Genomic DNA, 26,363 nt, shown 5'->3' on the forward strand with positions numbered 1-26,363 from the left:
CTTAAGATCAGTATTTGATGTCAGTGTGACATTGGCTTGAGACGTTGGCTAGACGTTGGATTTTGGTTAGTTAATGCCACAACCTAAAACTAACTACAGATCAATGTCAAATGATGTTTTAATTTGACGTTGTTTGGTCGTTGCCGTTATGACGTCTAGAAAACGTTGGATTGTGGTTGCCATACCTGACGACTAAACATCAGTATTTGATGTCAGTGTGACATTGGCTTGAGACGTTGGCTCGACGTTGGATTTTGGTTAGTTAATGCCACAACCTAAAACTAACTACAGATCAACGTCAAATGATGTTTTAATTTGACGTTGTTTGGATGTTGCCATTATGACGTCTAGAAAACGTTGGATTATGGTTGCCATACCTGACGACTAAACATCAGTATTTGATGTCAGTGTGACGTTGGCTTGAGACGTTGGCTCGACGTTGGATTTTGGTTAGTTAATGCCACAACCTAAAACTAACTACAGATCAACGTCAAATGATGTTTTAATTTGACGTTGTTTGGACGTTGCTATTATGACGTCTAGAAAACGGTGGATTTTGGTTGCCATACCTGACGACTTAAGATCAGTATTTGATGTCAGTGTGACATTGGCTTGAGACGTTGGCTAGACGTTGGATTTTGGTTAGTTAATGCCACAACCTAAAACTAACTACAGATCAATGTCAAATGATGTTTTAATTTGACGTTGTTTGGACGTTGCCGTTATGACGTCTAGAAAACGTTGGATTATGGTTGCCATACCTGACGACTAAACATCAGTTTTTGATGTCAGTGTGACATTGGCTTGAGACGTTGGCTCGACGTTGGATTTTGGTTAGTTAATGCCACAACCTAAAACTAACTACAGATCAACGTCAAATTATGTTTTAATTTGACGTTGTTTGGACGTTGCCATTATGACGTCTAGAAAACGTTGGATTGTGGTTGCCATACCTGACGACTAAACATCAGTATTTGATGTCAGTGTGACATTGGCTTGAGACGTTGGCTCGACGTTGGATTTTGGTTAGTTAATGCCACAACCTAAAACTAACTACAGATCAACGTCAAATTATGTTTTAATTTGACGTTGTTTGGACGTTGCCATTATGACGTCTAGAAAACGTTGGATTTTGGTTGCCATACCTGACATCTTAATATCAGTATTTGATGTCAGTGTGACGTTGGCTTGAGACGTTGGATTTTGGTTAGTTAATGCCACAACCTAAAACTAACTACAGATCAACGTCAAATGATGTTTTAATTTGACGTTGTTTCGACGTTGCCGTTATGACGTCTAGAAAATGTTGGATTGTGGTTGCCATACCTGACGTCTTAAGATCAGTATTTGATGTCAGTGTGACATTGGCTTGAGACATTGGCTAGACGTTGGATTTTGGTTAGTTAATGCCACAACCTAAAACTAACTACAGATCAACGTCAAATGATGTTTTAATTTGACGTCTAGAAAACGTTGGATTATGGTTGCCATACCTGACGACTAAACATCAGTTTTTGATGTCAGTGTGACATTGGCTTGAGAAGTTGGCTCAACGTTGGATTTTGGTTAGTTAATGCCACAACCAAAACTAACTACAGATCAACGTCAAATGATGTTTTAATTTGACGTTGTTTGGACGTTGCCATTATGACGTCTAGGTAACGTTGAATTTTGGTTGCCATACCTGATGACTAAATATCAGTATTCAATGTCAATGTGACGTTGGCTTGAGACGTTGGCTAGACGTTGGATTTTGGTTATTTTATAACACAACCTAAAAACAACCTAATATCATCGTCAGCTGATGTTAGTCTTGGACGTCAATTTAACGTTGTCATTAGACGTTGGCTTGACATTGAATTTTGGTTACCTGACGTCGCGACCTAAATCTAATCTAATATTAACGTCATATGACGTTGTGTGCCTGCTGGGAATGTTCAGATTAGACTAAAGTTTAACTAGTATATGGACTTTCACTGGAAAATAATGAGAATGTAAATACAGTTGGTGAGTACATAACAATATAGAAAAGCAAACCAAGAACTCAACAGTCTATACCCTGAAATTAATAACTACCTATTTATACAAGCATTAAAAGTGCATATGTGAAAGTGGGTCAGATGGAACATTTGATAATCAGCTTGAGTTGGTGCCCTGATTCCTTCGTGCAGCTCCCAAAGGAATTGATTGATACTCCCTGCAGGAATTAATAATGATAGCATATACACTAAATCCCATTCTCATACCGAAATGAACAAGGACCACTTGTCATCAGCCATGCCTTCTTACAAATGCCAGACTGTTCTGTAGTTTCTCTGTTCACTTAATTTTCAAACTGTGTTTGTGAGAGAAAGAGCTGTACTTTTTCAGTTATCAAAACCACAGTAGGCAGACACCCTAAATGAATTAGCAAAACCTCAGTGACTAATTTCACAAATTTTTGGCAGAAGGCCAAGGTCCCACATGATGGTCAGATGCAAGATTAACATTAAAAAAAATTACAATCAGAGGATCAATTCAACCCCTCTGCACAAAGGATCTTGAGATGTGAGGTTTTGTCTGATTGCTGCGAATTAAGGGAATTATAAGCTGACTAGAATGTGGAAGTGTACTTTCTGTAATTTGCAGAGAGTTAAACTTGACTCAACCAAATGAGCAAGAGATGCTTTTTGTGCCCATTACCGTTCATACCACAATAACAATAATAGTAACAAAAATTATAACAGCAAAAAAAAAACAATTATAATAATAAATAAATAAATAAATAAATAAATAAATAAATAAAAAACGGTATCATTTCAATCACTTTCACAAAGATTTTTTTCTATCTGATGAACAATATTAACATTGACTGCCAATCAGAATCCTTTTAGCTTTAAAGAGCTCAAGAATTTAAAGCAGAATACAACAGAAATGTGGTGAATGCTTATTATAAACAAAATGTTATCAAGCATTGTGGATGCATACTTATTGTTCTTGAATGGGCCTTAGAGGTACAGACTGCATGTTTCGGTCTAAACCCCTTGAGACCAGTGACAGTAGTCATGTCCAAAACTATTGGCTGTTCACTATGTGGGAACTTACAAATGTGTCACAACTTAATTTGGGGGTTGGATGAGAGATAGAAACGCAGATGGTGTGCACTGGTTGACATGATCGTCTGGCTCTCTGCTCTCGTGAAAAAGTGTTTACAGATCAACACACAGCATCACAATTTCAGCCTTGGACATTGCCTCAGTCTTCTCCAGATGAAGGATTTTATTAAACATTTTACAACCAATTAACCCTCATATTAACTGCTTTTGAAGCATGAAGAGATAGATGAACTGACTTATTAACATTAAGTATTCTCTTTTTAGTCATGGTTAATAATACAAATCTTATACATGGAATGGAGTTTTAAATGCATGTTCGTCTAATTCTTATCTCTGCTCATAAAATTAAGACTATTAAAGTGAATTAGAATATTTGTAAGTTAATTATGTCTTTTGTATTAGTGTCTCATTAGGAAATATACGTTATATTGACAAAACAAACATTCAAACATTTTAATAGTCATTATTTTGCATGAACAAAGAGTCCCACAACAGATGGTAATGGCCACACAGAGATTTCACCATCATGAGTCTAGAATTTACAGTAGGAGACAGACCTAAATCCATAGTAGAACTGCGGCAACTTAATATATAATGTTATATATATTGCCCATCATGTTTGGCCCCTTGCAGGTGAGGAGACTCATGTGCATACAGAATACAGAAGTGTGATGAGGCACCCTGACACAAATCATTTTCAATGAGAGTGGTAGGTGGAATTTAGAGCAGGCACAATCTCATAAAACTGCAATAGATAAGTGGAGTGTCTGAAAGCTGCAATGCTACCTACAGATATTTTCCATCACCAGGGTTCGCAGCCTAATTGGGCTGAACCAATGATAGTTGATTTTACAGATAGATAGATAGATAGATAGATAGATAGATAGATAGATAGATAGATAGATAGATAGATTATTATTTATTTATTTTATTTGTATTTATTTTTTGTACAGACCAGTTCCAGAACAATCTATTGCCTTGTCAAGCTTATTTGGCAACCTGCGAATTCAAACTAATTCCCCTTCCAAGAAACAGTGAACTGCCATCAGAATAAATATTTTTGATACAATTTGCTCACAGAGACATTCAACTTGAACAAATCACAGGAAATTATTTGAGAGATGAAGCTGTCATCCATTATGCCAGCAATTTCTGCAGAACAAACTGAGGAGTAAGACACAACATAATTGAATGTAAATTACAGGCATGGGGCACTGGCTTTATTGATGAGATATGGATGATGGGACATAGTAATGCACACACTGTCAGCAGCTGAAAACATTCCTCAAATTGATTACAATGAGTCAAGTTCCTGACACAACCAATACTTCAAATGTCTCTCACTCTCAAAAGAAACCATGTCCTAAAGGATCTCGCACAGGTGAATAATTTGTCTTTGCCTCAGTGTGTCAGTCAAAGCAGCTCACACCATATGGGAACACATGAGATTTTAATTAAATAAAATGACAGTGAATGAATAGGAAATATGCTTTCAAGAGAATGATTTCTTCCTAAGTGCTCTAAGATTGCATGGTGTTATTCCCCATGAACTTTAGTTATGATTAGTCCAGGTCTTGCACATAATGAAATGCAAATTGCTGAGGTATTTGATAATGACTGAAAGTAGCAAAAATGGGCTTTGAGTGTTATTAAATTCACATGTATCACTACTCAAACACATAGGCTTGTATTTAGCTTGAGCAAAGTTCTAAAGGGTGGGGGAGGAAGCTGGACAGATTGGTGGACGCAAACGTATTGTGAGGGTCTGTTGGGAACGTTTGGCTGAGCCCCCTGTTAGAGAGATTTTCAATTCCCTCCTCTGGCAGAGCTACGACCAGAGTATGACAGAGGCTGGAGACATTGAATCCGAGTGGACCATGTTCTCCGCCTCCATTGTCAATGTGGCCACTTGGAGCTGTGGCCGTAAGGTCTCTTGTGCCTGTCGGGGCGGCAATCCCGAACCCGGTGGTGGGCACTGGAAATAAGGGATGAAGAAGGAGTCCTACCAGGCCTTGCTGGCTTGCAGGACTCCTGAGGCAGCTGACGAGTACCGGCAGGCCAAGCGAGCTGCAGCTCGTGTGGTTGTGGAGGCAAAAACTCGGGTCCCTGCAGCATCGAGTGGCGGTCGGGGACAGTGCCTAGGGGAATGGCAGACCGGGGTGGTGGTCCCTCTTTTCAAGAAAGGGGACGGGAGGGTGTGTTTCAACTACAGGGAGATCACACTCCTCAGCCTTTCTGGGAAAGTCTAAGCCAGGGTACTGGAGAGGAAAATTCGGCCGATAGTCGAACCTTGGATTCAGGAGGAACAATGCAGATTTCTTCCCAGTCGTGGAACACTGGACCAGCTTTATACCCTCACCAGGGTGCTGGAGGGTTCATGGGAGTTTTCCCTACCAGTTAAACGTGTTTTGTGGAGAAGGCATTCGACCATGTCCCTCGTGGCCTCCTGTGGGGGGGAGGGGGGTGCTCCGGGAGTATGTGGTACAGGGCTGTTAAGGGCTGTCCGGTCCCTGTATGACCAGAGCAGGAGCTTAGTTCGCATTGCCGGCTGTAAGTCAGACTTGTTTCTGGTGCATGTAGCAGTGCTGCCCTTTATCACCGGTCCTGTTCATTACTTTTATGGACAGGATTTATAGGCGAAGCCAGGGGCCGGAGGGTGTCGGGTTTGGGGAGCACGTGATTTTGTCTCTGCTTTTTGAAGATGATGTTGTCATGTTGGCTTCATTGTGCCAGGACCTTCAGCATGCACTGGGATGGTTTGCAGCCGAGTGTAAAGCAGCTGGGATGAGAATCAGCACCTCCAAGTCCGAGGCCATGGTTCTCAGCCGGAAAAGGGTGGTATGTCCTCCTCGGGTTGGTGGAGAACTCCTGCCTCAAGTCGAGGAATTCAAGTATCTTGGGGTCTTGTTCACAAGTGAGGGAAGGATGGAGTGGGAGATTGACAGGCGGATAGGTGCAGTTCTGCAGTGATGCGGTCGATATACCTGTCTGTCGTCGTAAAGAAGGAGCTAAGCTGAAAGGCGAAGCTCTCGATTTACCAATCAATCTACGTTCCTACTCTCACCTATGGTCATGAGCTGTGGGTCATGACCAAAAGGACTAGATCCTGGATACAGGCGGCCGAAATGAACTTTGTCTGCAGGGTGGCTGGGCACTCCCTTAGAGATCAGAGTAGAGCCGCTGCTCTTCCACATCAAGAGAAGCTCGGGCATCTATTCTGGAAGCCTCCTGGATGCCTTCCTGGGAAGGTGTTCCAGGCATGTCCCACCAGGAGAGGGCCCCGGGGAAGACCGAGGACACGCTGGAGGGACTAAAGGGTTAATGGTACCACCTAGTGATCAACTGTATAAATAACTATTTTTACCTCTTCTCAACAGGCAAAACCACCAACAATCAAGAATGCATGATTATATGGTGTCATGGCTTTGCAAAAATATTAGCACTCAAGGATATTGGTTTATTTTAACTCCAAGGGAGTGTCAGCCACATTAAAAAAGTGAGCAGCTTAAGTCATTTGTGGATTAAAGCTTTTTGAAGATGCGAACCATTTAAAACGATTCAGTTCGATTTGTTGAACTGGTTCAAGAAGATCTGGTTACATCGAGTGATTAGTTCGTGAACCGGATATCACTATACTGCAGTGAACGCATTCACAACAGACTCGGAAGAGAAGGCAATGCTGAATAAAGTCATAGTTTTTGCTATTTTGGACCAAAATGTATTTTTGATGCTTCAAAAAATTCTAACTGACCCTCTGATGTCACATGGACTACTTTGATGATGTCTTTATTACCTTTCTGGACATGGACAGTAACCCGTACAGAAAATTTCAATGGGGGGACAGAAAGCTCTCGGACTAAATGTAAAATATCTTAAACTGTGTTCCGAAGATGAATGAAGGTCTTACGGGTTTATAAAGACATGCGGGTGAACTATCCCTTTAAGTAACTTTCAAAATGCAATGCACACAAGGCAAAATCACCTGGTGTTGGTGTTAATACAGATGAGCTTTCACTTTTAGCTAATCTAGTCCGAAAGCAGGCAGACAAGATGATTCATGAGTGACAGATTTTTAGTGTGACAATGGGATCAGATTTTAATCTTGAAGCTTTCAAGTGATCACTATAGTGTGAGAGTGACCCTTCTTTCAAATTGTGAATTCTTCTGTTTGAATTTAAAGCCCAACATGAAGGTAAGCACATTATTATTATTGAGCATGTGTGAGATGAGCGTATCACTGACACCCAAAAAGTTAGCTTGTTGCACTAATTACATTGCTTATTCCTGTGATTAATAGGGTCCTGGGACCTTTTGTCTGCAATTGCATTTTACTGTTGACATTGAAAACAATGTGTGTTGCTGATGGTTAAGGTCAACTTTTTTGACTGACATTAATTTTAAGGAGGTAAAAACGGTCCTTATCAACCTTGACTGACATGGAAATAGAAATCTCATTCTTTTGGCAGTGAATTGGCAGCGAGGCAACAATCCATCTGTCTACGCTTTCAAACACACCTTATAAACACTTCAAAACAGAAGACATGATTTAATTAACATCATTTGAAAAAATGATTTTAAAATGTGAACAAAAGTCTGACATGACATGAGTGTTAAACAAAACCTTTAAAAAAACCTTCTGATAGTACTCAACCTTCTGAAAGACATGAACACACGTATTCAAGAAGAAATAAATGCTATTACTTTTTACTTGAAAGTTACGTGGCATTTTTAGTCAATGGTCAATCTTGGGAACCGTATAAAAACATATGAAACCAATAAGACCAAGAAATACAAAGATTTAAAAAAAGATTTTTTTCATATTTTATTTATTGTGGACACTCTTGTTTGTCACTGATTCGATTATGATGTATTAAACTTTATTAAACTTAAAGAAATTGCTGGAAACCATTAACAAACTATTAGTTTAGTTAGATAATTCATTGTTTATAAATTGTAGTTAATACAATAATAGACTATACAAATAGTGAGTCCTACATTAGTCACTGTAATTAACACAATTATTATTGTTTAATTAGCTTGTAGAAAAGGAAGTGTAAATTAATTATAAGAAGTGAAGAGTTTACACTTTACATTAGCTTACTGAAAATAGGAAAATGTTATTAATTAAAGGGTTAGTTCACCAAAAAATGAAAATTATGTCATTAATGACTGACCCTCATGTTGTTCCAAACCAGTAAGACCTCCGTTCATCTTCGGAACACAGTTTAAGATATTTTAGATTAAGTCCAAGAGCTTTCTGTCCCTCCACTGATCTCTGCTGAATAAACTGCTTCATTCTTTTTTTTCTGAGGAAATCCATTTCTCAAATCCTCAACCACATCTTTTTGGGGTGAATAATGTCTTATTCCTCTCACCGCGAAGCAAACAGTAAAATAAATAAACTTGAACAGTCTCGCTGCTTTTTCTTCTGTGTGGGCGTATTCAAGCCGCACGCTTCAGTTTGAATCTGAATAGCTCGTTCAGCGTGGGGGCGTGGTCACATTAGATATAATGAAGGGAGACGTGAAAAACGGACATCACGTTGTTTTCATATGGATTACTTTACCACAGAATATCTGTTTTCGGCGGCACTTAGACATGTCAAGCTTTCTAAAGATATCTCTCTCATGTCTTTTCGTTGAGTATTCACGGAGTTACAGTTTATTTTAATGATGTGTTTGTAAAAGAAGATCAGCACAGACAAAAGCTGCAGACAGCACACCTTGTTTGTTATCTTTATTTTATAAGTGCACAAAGTTTTGTTGTTATTATGTCTGTATCCAAAAAAAAAGTAGACCCTTTACAGATTCGATTGATGTATTGCTCTTATCTGTACGATTAAAACTGAAAGAGTAGTTTAAGTTAATTTCGGGGTTATCAGGAGAAAATGACTCAGAACGCGTATCAGTGTTAATCGACTCCAGAGGGTTAATGACATAATTTTCATTTTGGGTGAACTATCCCTTTAAGTGCTTTAAATCAGCCTTTATTGAACATTAATTGCATTCATATTTATTGTTCCTTAAAATGTTTACGAATACATTTAGGATTTGTAAGGACTTACAAAGTGCAAACGTATTATAAAGTATAACCAAATTGCTGCATAAAGTGTGTTTATACATATCTAATATACAGACTATTCAACAAGCTATGACATTATATACAATATAACACCAATGATCACATGCTTATATGTGCTACCCACAGCCGGGGTGTGTTTTCCAAAAACATTGTTATCTAACTATAGTCACAACTTCCACTGAACTCTATTGGTAACTATGGAACTTGCGACCCTAGTTGCTTTTGGGAAATGCACTCTCGGATGAAAAAGAAAAGTTTAATGCTAATGACTCCTGGTATAGGCATTCTGCCAGGTATAATTTATACAAGAATTATATTTTCTCCAAGCATTAATAACACATACGCACGTCTCCATACTGCACTTCAATGAAAATAATAGTAGGCTTAATCTCAGCCTACAATCCACAAGGTGCTAAGTAATCATGAGAACAATGCATTGAGTTCTGGATGAGGCTAACTGCATGTTTCTTTCACCAATCAGAGTTAACGTAACCTTATGCAAGAGAAGCCTGAGAATGCCACTTACCGAGTGTGCAAGCATCTATCACATGGTTGCACTTAAAACTTATGTAATATTAGCTGTAGCTCATACCTAATTAAATCCAATCAAAGCTACATCATAAAAAATTAAAACATGTTGAGTTATGGTTTTCAGCACAGAATTACCAACAAGAGCACTTGTTTCCTTTTCTCTTTGCACACAGCTTTTTTCTCCCTGTAGGTTGGAGTGTTAGTCCTCAGGCTGTAAAAAACATGTGTGGTTTTGTATATCTGTGTGCAAGGAGTCTGTGCCCAAGGCAATGAGCAGACTGTTACTTCCACACAGCTGCAGCAGGACTGATAATGTCCAACTGGTCCATCCATTGTCTCTGTAGGCCCATGAACACGTCCAGCACCTGAGGCCAAACTCTGAGTTCTGTCATGTCCTACACTGAGCTGTCTCTCAAAGTACTGCTGAATCACACCAATGCAGGCCCTGTTGGCTATGCTCCCCAGACTGATGTGAAACATGCACCAGCACAATCGTTTTCTTTAATTAGAAATTATTTCTACACATTCCCAGTCTCTTTTGACAAGCACATGTCTCTAGACCCCTGTGTTCTGATACATGCCATAAGTCTAGCCATTTTGGTACTGTGACACAAGTGATATGAGATATACTGATATTGGTAGTGGGTTTATTGAGCATTTTTCTGCCACATTATGGTGAGTAGTATGAAAGACATTGGACATTATGTAGTTGCATTCTAAATATCTTGCTGAAAAACTTATACAGTGACCATTGTGAATCAAACACTGATCATCAGACTCACTTTGACAACTGTCACACCATGACACATCTTACTTTTTCATGTTGGCAGAAATCAACAGTGTTGGCAAGGTTACTTTGTAAATGTAATTGGTTGCAAATTACAAGTTACCTCATTTAAAATGTAGCAAATAGTGTAACTATTTCAATTACTTTATTAAATGTAATGTAATTGATTACATTTGATAACTATTTGGTTACTTTTCTACATTTTCTACTATTTAAAGCAGGCAGGGTTAACCTTAGACTAGTACTCAACACTGATTAATCCTTCATCACTTTAATTAATATTATAATAATTTAATTGTAATGCACAGCCACCACAAAATCAGACTTTAGCACCTCTTTCTATTTTTAAATCATTCTGAGGTTAACTAAATATTTAAAATTATAACAAGATATATCTTAATAGCTAAGATACTGTTGATCAAATCTTTGCTTAGCTATGTCAGGAAACACTGACATCCAACATCTTAAGTTAATTAAAGTTAATAAAAAATAAATAAATAAAGCACACAAATAAACCTAAATAATAAATAAAACAGTTATCGAATAAACATGTGTCAAGGTTTGTGTCCTTAACTCCTGGAACATCGTTGTCTCATATTTTAGAGCAATCAATGCAAAAAAAATTATCAAATCTGTGTGAGAAAATATGTTATCCCCTTTGTAATAGTAAGCATTTTCATAGGTAACATATTTTATTACACATTTTTGAGTAACTGTAACAGATTACAGTAACTAGTTAACTAGTAGAGCTTTTTGTTGAGGTTAAAAATGCTTTAGGTGATTTCAGCTATTTTGCTTTAACTTTAAACACTACAAAACTCCACTTTTCGAAAACAAGCAACTGTCAGCTAATCCAAAGACATCTCTGTTTTTCTGTTTACAGGCCCCTGTTTCAGAAACAGCTATTACTGAAACAAGTGTACATTTCAGTGATATCTGTTTCTGCAACAGTATCATATCTGCCAAGTTATAGAGACATTTCTGTGCAATATTTTTAAACAAAACCAAACAAAATTGCTCGCATCACCTTTAAATTATTCCAAACAATAATGGAATAATATTTATATCTGTAAGTATATTTGAAATGCAGCACATTAGGCATTAGGCAGCTGTTTTTGCCCACACAAGCATATAGCATTGAAGATTATTTTGAAAGATTATTTAAAATGCTGTTGAAAATGTCAAGTTGATGGTTTAGAAAGCATGCTTAAACAGCTACCCGACCTCTGTGGTTATAATCATAGTAAAATATGCATGAAAACAGTGATTGAGATGATGTCAAAACAAGAGTCAACGCAAAGAACATAAGCCAGAGCTGAAATAAGATGTAAATACTATGCAGTACAAGACGCAAACTTGTATTCATCATAGACATCCAACTTCTGCAGGAAACACATCAATAAAAAGATTTTCCCTGAGCCTGATATTTACCATAAAAAAATATTTGTAGATCTGATCTTAAAAATAACACTTAAAGGGACAATAAGTAACTTTTTAGGTATTTTATTATCTAAAATCAATATTTTTATTCATAAATATGCCCTCAATGGTGTACAAATACCTATGCCAATGTTTAAACTAATCGTTGTAAATGAAGAATTTATTATCTTCATATACATGGGACGGGTAGGTCGACGGAGGCTTCCATGTAGTTCCACCATCTTGCAAAACTATAATAGCAGAGAGGGACAAAAAGTACTAAGCCAACGCGTTTCCACAGCGCGTTTTCGGTCAGAGCCAGAAACGCAGGTGCAGAGCAGTGAGAGGCGCTTGAAACTGCACCGGCAAGTTTAAAAGTCTGGATTGCATTCTTATTATGGACCATACATATGCCGCGCCACAGGAGAAGAAAACATAGTCGCCAAAACAGTCAAAAATAGAACGTAAAAGGAAACGTGACCGTAGATTACAGAAAACAAGAGTTAATGTCGGGGAAGCTTTTTCTAGGTGGAAAGAGCTAATGCTGGATAAAGATTTCAAAAGAGACGCTGAAGTGGCCAGTTTTCTTCTCGACAGGTAAGTCAGTGTTACAATCTATATTATAATATTTTTTTTATATCTAACAATGCATATAATTCAGAAAATATAACGAATAAATTAGACATAACTACTAATTACAATATTTCATGTTTTCCACAGTCAGTAATTCATACTGTAACATTCGTTTGTTAGTTGTCATGTTGCAGTTTGTTTGAAATAACACACCTGTTCACCTGAAGGAAAACTCGACGAAGTGCTATTAGAAGACATCCTGTCAAAGCTTTAGATGGGAGTAATTCCTACTTAGTGTCCCTTTAAAGGGGTCATATGACATTGCTATAAATAACATTATTTTGTGTATTTGTGTAATGCAATGTGTTTATGTAGTTTTAGGTTCAAAAAACACATTATCTTCCACACACTGTGCATTATTGTTTCTCCTATATGCCCACCTTTCTGAAACGCATTGATTTTTACAAAGCTCATCGTTCTGAAAAGCGAAGTGTATGCTGATTGGCCAGCTATCCAGTGCATTTTGATTGGATGAAGCTAGCGATGGAAATGTGTCCTCTTTTGGAAGGCCAATCAAAGTAGCTTCGCTTTCACCACGAAACACACAGCATCTCCACAACATCCCACATAGCAAATGGACTTGGCACAAATGTGGCCTCAATCTGGCTCTGCTGGCCTCCTGTCGGCAGTGGCAGGTACTTTTTCACCATCCAGAGCTGGGCCATGTGTGGCAATGATGGCACAGCATGGATCACGGCAAACAATATGAGGGCCGATTGTTAGAGGAGTGTGGCCCAGATCAGTCCAGTGATCATGTAGCCCAAATCAGGCTAGTGATCTGGGAACATATTATGTGACCCATGATAAACAATATAAACCCAGTATTGCATGATAATGGTTAAATTATCACATATATTTTAATGAAGTGTAGTATTTTTTAAGTATATTTTTTGAAATGACAAGTCAAAACAGAATGAAATATTATCATTTCAAAATTAAGCCAATCAGTAAATCACTAAACTGCACTTAATTATAATTTTATAAAATTTTATATTATTATTCTCAGTACAAATAATATTATAATCTTTACATGAAAAGAGAGACAGAGACAGAGACAGAGAGAGAGAGAGAGAGAGAGAGAGATTGTTTAACCATTATCATGTAATATTTATTTGGTTTACCATGGGGCACATTATTTTATTAGTATGCTGTCATGCACAAGGATTGAATAAAATTATTATAAAAGGTTTTATTTTTATTGAAAACAAATTCTGTTCAGTTTAATGTACTTTATTGGCATAGCTTGTGTGTACATTGCCAAAGCATTTAACAAAATGAATAATGGCGATTAACTAATACCAAATGCAATACTATCAAATATTAAGATTCTGTATTGGGTCTGGGTTGTATAAGCTTCAGCTGTGGTTCAGATTTGGGGATTCTGATTTACTTAAGGCTGAGAATTGCTACAAATAATAAAACATATTTTGGCCCAGTTCCGGGCCGGCTAAGGGTGATTAACTGGCTGATATTTGGGCCGGTTATGGCCCGTGTGTGGCCCTTGTCTTTAATCCAGTTCTGGGCCACTTCAGGACCGTCAATCTTCACAAAATCTTTGGCAAATCTTCCCACATTGTGATGTAGACATGTGGAGACTTGTTAGAATGAGCCGTTTTAGGTAGACATGGTTAGTCTTTGCAACTTTACAGATCTTCTTTATGCACCTAGAGATTGAAACTGTAACATCAGCCATCCGTTCATCCAGCCGCTACAGAGAGCCATCTCCCCAATACTGACTTTGCTGTTCTTCTCTCTCCACTTCCTATAGCTTCCTGTTTAAAGCCATCTCAGCTGTGCAAGTAGTATTAGTATTGCCAGCTAACCCCTGTCTCGTTTTCTCACTGCCATAGTTGTTGCCACGTGTATGATTCATTGCCTGTTCCTGACCTTGTTTTTTGGATTACGATTTGTATTTGTTTGCTGGACGGATTCTTGCTGTTATATCGACCCTCGTATGTATTTTGACCACGATTATCTGCCTTATCCCTGTGTGTGACTAGATCTACAATAAACATCTCTGCAAATGGATTCAAATACTCAACCGAGTCAGTCTACCTTACAGTAACATTCCAAGGAGAAAGACTTACCAATTACCAAATATCAGACATCAAGAACAACAGCATATGCCATATCCAACAGGTATTAAATGCATCTTAATGTGCAAGTTTAGGGTGTAAATGATAATATAATGTCAAATATTTTCTTTATAAATTATATAAAACTAGAAAGGCATCTGTCCTCTTTAAAAGCCAGCGGTCTTGGGTCCATATCCCTTGCCAAAAATCTAAATGTTTGATGTTTCTTAAAAGGCAAGGTAAATTTATTTATATTTCACATTTCGTACAGAATGGTAATTCAAAGTGCTTTACATAAAATAAAGTAAAATAATAACAAAAAATAAAACAAGCAATTTTAAAACTTTAGAAATGATTAAAAAATTTACTTATTTAAAGTGAATTTAAAACATTTAGAAATAGAAAATGATCAGTTCGATCAGTGCAATCAGTTCGAACATCGCACAGTGCTCATTCAATAAATGCACAGCTAAACAGATGAGTTTTGAGTCTAGATTTAAATGTGACTAGTGTTTCAGCACATCTGATCTCTTCTGGAAGCTGATATAAACTGTGGGCAGCATAATAACTAAACGAAGACTCCCCTTGTTTTGTGTAAAAACCCTTGGTATTTCTAACTGACTCGATCTTAGTGATCTGAGTGGTCTGTTAGGTTTATATTCAGTGAACATATCTGCAATATATTTCGGTCCTAGGTCATTGAGTGATTTATAAAAAAGTAAAAGTACTTTAAAATCAATCCTAAATGTAACTGGAAGCCAGTGTAATCCAAAATGTAGGTGACTTTGTTTCTTCAGTAGAACACAAACAGAGATATTAATTTTTGGTTGACCTATCCCTTTAACTTTTAGTAACTGCAGTGACAACGTTAAAGTCAGCATGAACAAACTTGTGTGTGTGTGTGTGTGTGTGTGTGTGTGTGTTTATACGTGTGTGTGTCAGTGTATGTATATATATACATACACTGACACACACACACACACACACACACACACACACACACACACACACACACACACACACACATACAGATATATATATATATATATATATATATATGCTGAAAGCACAGTAGTCCTGAACTCATCATCAGGACTTCTTCTACCTCCAACTTCTTTCATAATTGATTACTTGTTTATGATAAGCCAGAGTATTAGTTATCTCATTTAAAACAAATTAATTGATTTTGCTCTAGCAGCAAAATACAGTCAAAGCAAAACTGCTTCATTAAATTGTGAATTTAACACCGTCAGCTAGTCTGCTTTATTAGTGCGCTTTCTGTTACAAGGGAGGACACGGTTACATTTGTATACAGACTCCAGACGTATGTAAATTAATAAATAAACTATCAAGGAGCAGCATTGCCGGTAGCTGCAGGAATCTTGAAATGTCATTCCTGTAGGCCTGTGCGAAGTCAGAAAACCTTCATCTTTGAAAGAATGACACCAGCGATTAAGATGGCAATGTGGTAAAGTAAATGCTAAGGATTAAGTTGGTCAAGCCATTTAAAAGAATCTACAAATTGACAACAAAAGACAAGAAAGGGTTTAAACTAAAGTGGTGTGTTTTACCTTTGACTTCCAGGTAGATCAGTAAACTTCTTGGATGGCTTGAAAACAAATTGATATCCAAAGTTATATATATATATATATATATATATATATATATATATATATATATATATATATATATATATATATATATATATATATACACTAAGATTTCTGTCAGGCTAACCAATTTAAGCCACAGACCTTATCCAGGCAATATACATAATAGGCAGTATTGCAATAATATATGCAGACCTGCAGCTCTCAGAAATAGTCTTAATTTACTTAACTTACTTGTGCATTCATATGCATTAATATATTTTCCTACTCTAAATTCCACCCACCATTCTCATTTAAAGTGATTTGTTTCCTAGTTATTCCAAGTATTTCTGTATACTTCCCTCCCATGCCACTTCTTCTACTGTCTGTCTGCACATTAGTCTGCTGATTTGCTACGAAAAAAATAAATAAATACAGTACAGTACAGGTAAAAACCATTTAACAAACACAGTCAAATTATGTTCATTTATAAAGAAAAACTATGCACCTGTACATATACACCTTCCTATAGAACAGCGTTTTTCAACTCCAGTCTTCGCACCTCCCTGCTCTGCATCTTTTATATGTTTCTCTTATCACTTCAGACATTTGTTCTATTTGACCATAAGTGCCCTTCGAAGTGGATATCACTGGATATTCACCATGATTCGAGTTTCGAAGCAAGCATGTATTCCATTCATAAGGCATTAAAGTGTGCAAGACGAGAATTTAAATTATCTTTATTTACAGGGGTATATTTTGTCACACTTCTCTAGTAAGTTTTGTCTGTGTGTGAAGTAGAGATGTTCCGATACCCTTTTTCTCTTCCCGATACCGATTCCGATACCTGGGCTCAGGGTATCGGCCGATACCGAGTACTGATCCGATACCTGGGTGTGTATCTGTATATACAGCTGTATATACTACTAGCCCTGTGTAAATTGCTAGAATTTTTTTATGGTGTGCTTCAGACAGATCCCTCAATAAAACATGAACAAATACATGGTGAACTACTGTATTTATTACAGTATTTTTATTATCTAACATGAATTTGACAGTATTATTTATTTTCTTATGCAAAAAAGAACTTCAAATGCAGCCAAAAATCTAACACCGCAAACTAAAAAAGGTATTTAAGTTTTACAATATAACTGTATAAAAAAACTGCAACAAATAAGTCTAAGAATATAAAAAAAGATCTATTAATCAGATAATCTCTTTACAACAAAACAAGTAAAAAACAAGCAACCATCTAGGCATAATTATTATTATTATAGAGACGTATTACTATTACTGTAGGCTACAACAGTAGCTTAATATATTGTCAATTTACTCATGTAAACCAAACATTTATTTTAATGGGCTGCCATGAAGATCTTTGAGTGTCTGTGTTTATGATATGACAGTATTCTCAAATGAAACGGTAAATTCTCATGAAGTGACGGTTTATGCATTCGTGTCCTCATGACACACAGCAGAGACTACAAAACAGCGAGCTCTCGCGCATCTGTGCCAGTCACCCACAGAGATGTAGATTTTGCGGGAGTAATATTTAAATAGTATTTTGCAGTTTAATATTCACAGACACTAGTATATATTCGGCTACTGTCTGGAGCCCTGCGCTTTGACTTACATGGAAGCGACTGAACGCAGCTGCCGGTACTGAATATACTCGGGAGTCTGTAACTACCGGTACTACAGAGACATACTGCTAACCACTGATCTATAATATAGAAGCGGCTTCACTGTCTTTTGGCAGTTTAGAATGTGATGAGTGATCCAGTCATATATAGATCAGGGCTGCTAACGCGTTTTCATTTCTTCTTCGCTGCTCTAAACAGGGGTTGCTTGTGGCAACACAGCACAACTTCCTGTGTTTTCAATGCATTTTGAGCAGCGAAGAAGAATCGTGCAGCGGTTAGGCAAAGCTTGCGGTCATAACTAGGTCTTGTTTAAGAAAATGGTATCGGATCGGTATATGGGTTCATGTACTCACCGATGCCAATGCCAGAATTTGTTGTGGTATCGGAGATATTTCCGATACTAGTATCGGAATCGGAACAACTCTAGTTCGAAGATGAAGTGCAGCGCAAATCCATGAATTAATGTTCCGAAGTGAAGAAAACTTCAATGGATTTCCCCTGCTCAGGGAGTAGGGAGCAATGAACACTGTCAAGTCAAGTCAATTCTGCTTTATTGTCAATTCTTTCACATGTACAGTACATACATACAGAGAATTAAAATTGCGTTACTCTCAGACTCATGTGCATACAGATTACACTTAACAGTAGAGCCTAAAAATCAAATATAAAATATAAAATACAACTATACAATACACCAGTGGTTTTCAACCTATGGGCCGCTTAATAAATATTAAGCTGTAGGGGTGACCCCGAATAGTCGATGAATCAATGCTTTGATTTGAGGAGTATGATTCAACTACCAACCTAACAGTCTAATATTCGCGGGGTGTTATTGGTTATGCCATTTTAATTATATGGGGGAGCTCAAATGTCTGATTTTACAGAGAACTACCGGTTTTCTCCCAATAAGTTAATATACAGCCTATTATGATAAAGCTTTAAGAATCTGAAAAGAAAGAAGCTTCAAATTAATATTTTAAAGTGTGTGAATAAATCTAACCACCCCTATAGATTTATGTTTCACTTTCCATAATCCGTGACCGACAGAGGAGCATCTTGGCGGCAGGGATTTAAAACTTTACCAAGACTCAAATTGACACAGGCAGAGACTGGATTTTTTCAAACAGGTAGGGTACAAGTGATTTCAAAACATTTCAGCTGGTGTATATATATCGTGTATATATCATTTAGCTGATAAGATGCATTTGGTTTTGAGTCAAGCACTTCATTGTTGTACTACGGGGATATCTCTTCAGCGCACAGCGCAAGCAGGTCAAACTACAATTCAGAATATTAATAACTATGACTGGGACTGTTATATAAATACTATTATAATGAGAAGACCATTATGCTGAAATGCTATGAATGTTAAGAGTTCAGCTGTCGTGTTTCTACACATTGTTTCAAGAAGAACGCGTCCACAAAAGGAGTTGGCATTCAGAGCCCCGCAGGTATGTTCATTAGCATTCAGGCCCTTTTTGTAAATAGCCTATTAAGCCTTAATATTAACATTATGTTGTATAAATGACAAAGCGTATTCTACACGAAATTATGAGTTGAATCCCATTGTTTAAAAACTTGCTATCAAATGAGTCACTCTACTGGTCATCTTCAGCGTGTGCAGCACAAAACAGAAATGCAGAACATTAACTGCTAACATTTTAGGCTAACGTTATAAAGAGAGCACTATTGTAAAAAATTAAATAAAATTAAATTAATTGTTATGGTTTCGCCGACATTAAGTGTTAGCTATATGTTCATCAAAACATAAAACATTATTTAAACCTGTTTATATCTGCAAGGTGTTCATTACACATTTTCCCTGTGTGTAAACATCAGTAATTATGTTAGTTGAATGTCTGACTTGACTCTTGTTAATGTATTTTGCCCCACCCCCAAACATATGATTGGACTATCAGTAAGATTCAAAAATTTAGATTCGACTATGAAAATCCTTAGTCGGGGACACCTCTATTAAACTGTAACTATGCTTACATTATTCAAGCTCGCTGATTGTCATAGAGGGAAGAGAGGGTGAGTTCGGGATTGAGTTCAGTTTCCTGAAAGCATGATGGATGAAGCTGTCCCTCACTCTGCTGGTCCTGGACTGGAGACTCTGCAGTCTCCTCCCTGATGGCAGCAGACTGAAGAAGCTGTGTGAGTGTGACAGGTGACCGGTGAGTGGGATCACCTGCGATGCAGAGGGCTTTGCGGGTGAGATGGGTTCCGTAAATGTCCTTGAGGGAGGGGAGAGAGACACCAATGATCTTCTCAGCTGCTCTCACTATTCATTGTAGAGTCTTCCGACAGGACGCGTTGCAGGCACCATACCACACAGTGATGCAACTCGTTAGAATGCTGAGTGTGCACTCTCCTGAAGTCTACAACAATCTCCTTCATCTTCTCCACATTCAGAGCGAGATTTTTTTGTCACTTCACCTCCCGTCCAGGCAGCTCATCTCGCTCCTGTAGTTGGTCTCATCTCTGTTGCTAATGAGACCCACCACAGTCGTGTCATCTGCAAACTTAATAAAGAGGTTGGAGTTGTGTGACGATGTGCAGTCGTGAGTCAGCAGAGTGAAGAGGAGGGAACTCAGCACACATCCTTGGGGGGCCCCATTGTTCAGTGTGATGGTGCTGGATGTGTTGCTGTCGACCCGTACTGCCTGAGGTCTTCTAGTCAGAAAGTCTAACAGCCAGTTGTACAGCAAAGTGTTGAGCCCCAGCTGAACCCGTTTGTAAATGAGCTGTTGAGGGATGATAGTGTGCAAACTGGAATGGGTCCAGGGAGAGGGGGAGGGGGAGGGCAGACTAGATATGGTGCATAAAAAGCCGTTCAAAGCATTTCAAGATAATAAGAGTAAGTGCAACTGGACGGTAGCCATTGAAGCAGGATGGAGGTGGCTTCTTCGGGACTGGAATGATGGTGGTATTTTTGAAGCATGTGGGGACAACAGCCTGACTAAGTGAGATGTTGAAAATGTCTGTGAAGACATCTCTCAGTACATGCCCATGAATGTTGTCTGGACCCAGAGCTTTGTGTGCATTAACCCTGCTGAAGGATCTCCTCACACTGTCTGGGGTCAGCGTCATCACCTGGTTGCCGGGTGGAGGTGGAACTTTCTGTGCAGTGGTGCTGTTTTGTTTCTCAAAGCGAGCGAAGAAGGCGTTCACCTCGTTCAGCAGAGAGATATTGCTGTCCCAGGTCCGCAGTGGGGGCTTGTAGTCCGTAATGGTCTGTATACCCTGCCACAGGCTCTGAGTGTCTCTGCTGAATTGATGGGCTATCCTCCTGGAGTAATGCCTCTTAACCTCTCTGATGCTGTGGGATAGGTTGGCCCTGGCTATCCTCAGGCCCACCTCATCTCCAGCTCTGAAGGCAGCGTTTCGTGACTTCAGGAGTCTGTAGACCCCCCCTGTCATCCACAGCTTCTGGTTGGCCCGGACAGTGATGGTTTTTGTGAAATTTACATCATCAATACACTTGTTGATTTAGGCAGTGACAGTCTCGGAGTACTCTTGGAGGTCTGTGGTGTTATTGTATGTGGCAGCCTGCTTAAACATATTCCAGTCAGTGGTGTCAAAGCAGTCTTGAAGAGCCTCTGACGACCCTTCCGGCCACACCTGAATTTGTTTGTGAATTGGTTTGGTAACCTTAATGAACAGGCAGTATGCAGGCATTAGCATGACAGTGATGTGGTCTGAGACACCGAGGTGTGTGGGGGGGGGGGGGGTGGCGGGGTTTGGTAGGCTCCTCTCTGTGGTGTAAACAAAGTCTAAAATGTTATTACCTCGTGTTGGAAAGATAATGTGTTGGTGTATTTTTGGAAACACACTCTTTATGTCTGCATGGTTGAAATCCCCAGCTATGATGAGAAAAGCATCAGGGTGGGCTGTCTGCTGCTCACTGTAATGCTGTGCATCATTCCTGTTGCTGTTGGAGTTCAGAGGAATGTAAACAGCAACAAGCAGTATGGCTGTATTTTCCCTTGGTATATAGAATGGCCGGCACTTAATAATCATAAACTCCACCAGGGGTTAGCAGTGTTTGCAGACCACAACAGCATTGTGGCACCGCGCATCATTGATGTAAACACAAAGCCCACTGCTGCAGGGTTTTTCTCCCGCGATGAGAGCTCTGTCTGCTTAATAGCATATCAGCTGATCGAGCTGAATAGCGCCGTATGCACGCTTAAAGACAAGTAGACGCCATGAAGACATACAAAAACACTGTGACTCACAAGACAAAAAACACAAAAACACCATTCTGTCGTGAGCGAGAGAAGCCGCTGCGTGTGGACACGGCGCCATATCCAACACTGTGAAGGGATCATGTAAATTGGAACAAATTTCATTCACGTAGCTCTCTTATAACAAGCTGGTTATCAGAATCAGGTGTGTAAGATGAGAGAAACATGCAAAATATGCAGAGTGTGGGGGGGGGGGGGGGTGCTGTGTTTGAAAACCATTGCTATAGAATGAACACATACGTAAAACTTAAGACATCACCATTTTCCCAAATTTACACAGAAATGATAACAGTAATGTTTTCAAAAACCTATATGCATAAAGTTTTAATTAAAATCAATGTCATGTATACAAGCCAGCTTCAGTTTCATCCTTCAAATACAACTCCAGGAGTTCAGCTTCATCCTGTTCCAACACACCTGCCTGGATGTTTCTAGTAACCTGGAAGACATTTTTTCTATCTCACAGGATTCTGTTTTACACCGATTGTTTTTTAATAAAAAATCTCATAACTCTTTAAGGGAGACTTCAGTACTAACATGTTATATCTCAGCTGTCAGTTTGTGACTGTATTATCTTTCTTAAAACATGTTGAAAACAGTGACTGCAGTATGTTAGAACAGGTTGTTCCATTAATCTTAAAGTGGTCAGCACACAATATTTGCACTTCATTTCTCATCTTTTATCCAAGCACCCTCCCTTCCAACAAAATAAAATGCTACCAAATATTAAGCTATTATTGATATACAATACATCAAAAGGCAAGCACTGGCATTATTGAGTTAAAAAAAATTGTCAGACAAGCAGTATTCGAAATTGAAGGCTTTCACACACAGTAAACTAAAATACACTCCTTTGAGGAGTATATATATGTGATTATCCTCTGAGATGGGCTAGCAATATTCCAAGTTGGAGCAAGTTACTGTATTTTATTGTTTCCTGGCTGAAATAATAAAGTAACTTGCGTGAAGCAATGAAACTGCTGTTTTAAAGAACCCAATGATATTCACATTGTCATTTAACAAAAATCTTCCCATCTGCTGCAGTTCTCAGATGCCCTTTCTCATTAGGTATATTCAAACTAGTCCATGTTCAGTTAAGAGACGTGTGACAACCAAAGTGTTTTGCTGAATTGTTAAATCCATTTTTGATTTGAAATGTTAAACACTGATGCAGAAAATAACCTAATGTTATCTAGCCACATTTGAAGACTTGGAATACAGAGCATGTCATAGGGACCATTCAGAAGTGTACACTCTCAGAAAAAAGGTACAAAGGCTGTCACTGGGGTCGTACCTTTTCAAATGGTACCTTAAAAGTCTAAGACAATGCACAGAGAATATGTAACAAAAACAAGAAAGAGTTGATTTGTGAAGAGAGCAATCATGTTCATTTTCTAATACCAAAATAAAACTGAACAACTATATATATACAGTATATATAATTATAAAGTCAAAGCTTTCTTGCACTCGATGAGCTGGTTTTGGCATCATTGCCAGCTGCAGTCATGTCCTCATCTCATATATAAAGAGCCCGGCCTCATAAAAATACATATAAATAATATGCCAAATAAAAACAGAAAATCTTGGGATTGATAAGTGCATATAATATGAAATTTGTTGGTGTGCATATAATACACAGTTTTCACGTACATATGGTAAGCATTTACCCCACAAACCATTAACCTAGCCATTGCCTATCATATGCATGTCAAAGTCAATTTCTTCATATTAAACATAAACTTGTGCTATTGATAGATACTTTTATGAGTTCCGATTTTACATAAAACACCTGTGATTCACAACTACTCACATTCTTGCAAAGTAGCCTTGTTGACAAGTTTGGGTTAGAGCAAAATGCACAAGACATAATACTTCCAGTGCCCTGTAGTTGGCAATATAAATTTTGTAGCCAAAAAAAACTGCTGCAATGTAAAATGTAATGTGTAATTGCAACCCTCTCTACAAATGTAGTGGAGTAAAGAGTACAGATACTTATTCAAAAATGTAGTGAAATAGAGACTAAAGTTACTAATATCTTTGAAATGCAGAATATCCAAAAAAGATACTCAAGTTCAGTAATTAATTACTTTATACCTCTGGGACCATTTTATGGTGTTCAGTTATTTTTTGGTTTTAGCTTGGTTTAGCTTTGAGCTTGGATGTGAAAAGAGATGTTTAAAGACTCTCCAATACTCTACTTTTGTATTCTACTAAATATACATTTTCGAAACAACATGAATGGTGAATGAAAAATAAGACAGCTTTCATTTTGGGGTCAACTTTTCCTTAAGAGATGCTGGATGGCAACTAGAACTATACCATTTTTGAGATCCCCTTCCAGCACTGTGCCATTGAACAAGGAACATAACCCCAGGATGCTCCCTTCAGTGAATGGATTATAAGCAGCTGCTAAATATCAGATATCCTAACCTTAATCAAATACTACTACCAAGGGCACATGCTAATTTTTAGTTGAAAAACTGATTTCAGATAACCAATGACAGTGCACAGTGTTTCACTCACCTGTTTAATGGCATGCAGCAGCTTACCATAGCAGAAGACAATGACCAGGAAGGGGACAATAAGGCAAAAAATAAAAAGACAAATGATGTAAGAGATGTTATTGGCTGTCTTGGTTGTCCAGTCTACAGAGCAGGTGGTCCCGGGGCCTTCTGGGCCATAGCGGCTCCAACCAAACAGAGGGGGCACAGTCCAGATTAGAGAGTAGACCCAGGACATCACTACCCCACCGGCCACCTTCCTATAGTTGGTGGCATCAGCCTCAGTGGAGCCCATCATTGTACAGTACCGTTCGTATGATAGCACGGCCAGAGAGATAAGTGACACAATGCCTGCAGAAAAGATAAAGGGATTTTTTTGATAATGTTATAATAGGATTAAGTTTCAATAGACAAATGTATCATTCCATTACAGAAAGACTGCTTACATGGAGTTCAGTTATGGGTATTTTTTAAACGGGCATAGAAAAGTCATTCAGAAGGGTAGAACTCATGTCCTACTATTAATTAAAGACTGGCACTGACTGATAAACAGCAGCTCTGATGCACATAAGAAAGTACTTTTGCAGAGTTCAGTTGAGTTGCCTGATAAGTAAGCCTTTTATTCTTTATCCATACTTAGCTTAGAGAAGATGGGCGAGTGCTAGTGGGGGTGGATACTCGTATGTTTGCGAGATGCATGAGGATAAAATGATTCCCGCAAAATATAAAACATAAAATATCTTAAACAAATAAATGGTTATTCAGATATTGCACAAAAGTAACATGAACTAATATAATATAAATGATTAACAGGTGTGTGTGCAATGTTAAGCAATACAGAGCTGAAATTTGCGTGAATCCTCTCATTATAACACACAAATTGTAGCCTTTATGAAAGAATCATTATCCATGTGTTTATTGTGTTATAACAGAGATTTGTGATGAACTGAGATGTCTTTTAGAGATTATAAAAGCAGTGCTATTTGCTGGCAATCTGCAATGCCAAACCATGCATGCAGCAGCCGCTTGCTTTCATTTAAAATAACAGTGTTCTGTGAATGTTGATGCTTTAATAACAAATATATATCTGGAGTGTGTATGCTGGAATTTCATACATTTCATGAAGAAAAAAGTAACGTAACTAGAAATGTAACTATCTACTAATTACTTTTGAAATAAAGTAATCAGAACAGTAATGTGATTACTTTTAAAAAGAGCAATCAGTAATGCGATTATATTTCCAGAGTAACTTGCCCAACACTGTCCACAGGTCAGCTCTTAAAACCAATGTGAGTAATTTATGTACCACTTGCCTTGTCTTCTGACTTCCATTGACTCTACAAACAGCAGAAAGTTTTGATAGCACCACAGAGACAAAGTGTTTATGTCAAGGAAGTAAATACAAATATCTGAAATTCAGCTTATACCTCTTATTCAATTTCTATTATCAGTGAAGTGAATAGACGTAGTGTGTAATTCGAACCTTGAAGTCTGGGACTAGCCTGTCAAAAGTCTTGGGATTAGCTAAAATTCCATAATATCTTGTGCCATTTTGTTTTCCATTTTCCTTCATTAATCAGATTGATGGGCAAGAATGAGTCACAACTTTTACATTGTATTTTGAAATCAGATTATGTAAATCTTTACAAATTACACGGCGGAATTTGGCAAGCGCAAAGACAGAAAACGTCTCCGAGATTAAAGGGGGGGGGGGGGGGTGAAATGCTCGTTTTCACTCAATATCCTGTTAATCTTGAGT

General features: G+C 38.0%; 1 protein-coding gene across 1 annotated transcript in view; it reads right to left on the reverse strand.

The window, feature by feature from the left end:
• Positions 1 to 26,363, reverse strand: part of tmtopsa (teleost multiple tissue opsin a) — a 144,898-nt gene that overhangs the window by 110,791 nt on the left and 7,744 nt on the right. The window contains exon 2 of the mRNA XM_052549394.1: positions 24,627 to 24,955. Within this exon, the coding sequence (XP_052405354.1) occupies positions 24,627 to 24,955 (329 nt within the window). The remainder of the gene's footprint in view (positions 1 to 24,626; positions 24,956 to 26,363) is intronic.

This window comes from Carassius gibelio, chromosome B2, assembly GCF_023724105.1.
Source record: "Carassius gibelio isolate Cgi1373 ecotype wild population from Czech Republic chromosome B2, carGib1.2-hapl.c, whole genome shotgun sequence".
NCBI classification, from domain to species: domain Eukaryota; kingdom Metazoa; phylum Chordata; class Actinopteri; order Cypriniformes; family Cyprinidae; genus Carassius; species Carassius gibelio.